This window comes from Kryptolebias marmoratus, linkage group LG5, assembly GCF_001649575.2.
Source record: "Kryptolebias marmoratus isolate JLee-2015 linkage group LG5, ASM164957v2, whole genome shotgun sequence".
NCBI lineage: Eukaryota > Metazoa > Chordata > Actinopteri > Cyprinodontiformes > Rivulidae > Kryptolebias > Kryptolebias marmoratus.
The window spans coordinates 42,598-44,468 of record NC_051434.1 but is presented as its reverse complement, the minus strand read 5'-3'; the positions used below and the strand labels follow the sequence as shown (position 1 = coordinate 44,468).

The 1,871-nt window shown below is 43.6% G+C and overlaps 1 protein-coding gene across 2 annotated transcripts in view; it reads left to right on the top strand.

Moving 5' to 3' along the window:
* LOC108250170 (probable thiopurine S-methyltransferase) overlaps nt 1-698 on the top strand; it is a 7,557-nt gene extending 6,859 nt beyond the window's left edge. For both annotated transcript variants that reach the window (XM_017439925.3, XM_025002467.2), the window contains one exon: nt 407-698. In XM_017439925.3, the coding sequence (XP_017295414.1) occupies nt 407-540 (134 nt within the window). In that variant the 3' untranslated portion in view covers nt 541-698. The remainder of the gene's footprint in view (nt 1-406) is intronic.
* The last annotated feature ends 1,173 nt before the right edge of the window (nt 699-1,871 follow it).

Below are 1,871 nucleotides of genomic sequence, written 5' to 3'. Positions count from 1 at the left end.
AGGAGGCCCAGAGGAAGACCCAGGACACGCTGGAGGGACTATGTTTCTCGGCTGGCCTGGGAACGCCTTGGGATTCCCCCGGAGGAGCTGGCCCAAGTGGCTGGGGAGAGGGAAGTCTGGGTCTCCCTGCTTAGGCTGCTGCCCCCGCGACCTGACCCCAGATAAGCGGAAGAGAATGGATGGATGAAGCAAGGAGATTCTGTGATTTGTTAAAATACAGGAATGGTTGAAAACTAACAGATACATCTGATTTAAAAAATCAGGAAATATTTTACCTTTAAACTTTTTGACAGGGAGTAAAAGTCAACGTGAATTAATGTAAAAATTCTTGTTTCTTTCTAAAACACTTTATGTATCCACAATGCATCTTATTTTCTAACTATGGTAATGATGATTATGTTTTCAGGGAGCAGCTGTGACTTGGAGCTGCTGCAGTCTGTGGACGCTCTTACAGACAGAACCAGAGCATGGGGTTTGGACTCTTTAACTGAAAAGGTCCACCTCATCACTTTGAAGGCAGAAGACAACTCACACAGCTGAGGAGAACAGAAATTCTTTCAGACAGAACTTGCACACTTTTATTAAGCATCAAGTAATAAAACAGATGTTTAAGAGCTTTATTAATGCCTGATTTTAGATTTTCTACTGACTAGGCTGTTATAAATCTTCTAAAAAATAAAATGTGACTTTTCACCATCTGAGTCTCTGTGCTCATTAATGCCCTCAACTGTTTTCTCACGAGGAACTAAGGGAAACATTTCAGCTCTACAATATGGCAGGAGGTTCAGTAAGGTGTGTGTATGTGTGTGTGTGTGTGTGTGTGTGTGTGTGTGTGTGTGTGTGTGCGTGCGTGCGCTCTCTGATGATCAGCTCTCATGGAGCTCAGCATCACTCAGGGTGGCACCAGTCGCATGTTTGTGGGCTTTAAATGTTGGGAGTTCTTCAGTCCTGATCTGTGTCATCCTGAGTCCTCGTGTTGACACACACACACACACAGTAGCACACACTCTCACTTGGCGTGTGGAGGCTCTGCCTGCATCCTAATTGGCTGAGTAATCTGGGGCACCAGGAGCCGAGTTAAGCTCTGAGAGGAGGAGGAAGCTACAGTGGGGGATGGGCATCATCAGATGTGGATAATGGTAATAAATGTTTCAACTGACATTTGTATACTGGGTTTCACCTGTAACAGCGGAGTCTTTGTTTATTTAAACAAAAAGTCCTGTAGGCTCAGTCCAGATCCTGTTCTGAAGAGTCCAGCTGGACCTGAGGCGTCAGCAGAGGTTAGAGGAAGAGTTGTTTTGAATGTTTTGTGCGTGTCTAATGTGTCCTCTTTGTCTCTATGTCTCGTTTTGCTGTTAACTTGAGTATAAAGAAATACATTTTTTTCAGGGTTGTTTTTATTTGTAAGTCCAAAAGTAAAATAGAGTAAAAAGGGGAAAGCAAGAGTTTTTTTTTTTTACAAGTTGAAGAATAACTTTGGTACCATAATACTTAATCCGGTGTGGAGGGGGGGGCTGCTGTCGCTTGTCACTCCTCAGACATCTGACTGTGGAGACCGATTTCAAAGCCATTACCTCCATGCTGGTGAAGATTCTCAGTCATCCAGGCCATGGTAAATTCAAAAAAGTTAAAAAACAAAAACAACAGAGGATGAACAAAACAAGGAGAGGAACAGAGGAAAGAACATTGTCATTCCTTACGTTGCTGGAGTATCCGAGAAACTCAGAAAGATTTTCTCCAAACACAACATCCCAGTACATTTCAAACCCAACAAGACTCTCAGACAGAGGCTGGTCCATCCTAAGGACAAAACACCCAAACCCAAACTGAGCGGAGTTGTGTCTGCAGTTCAGTGCAGCGAAGAATGTTCA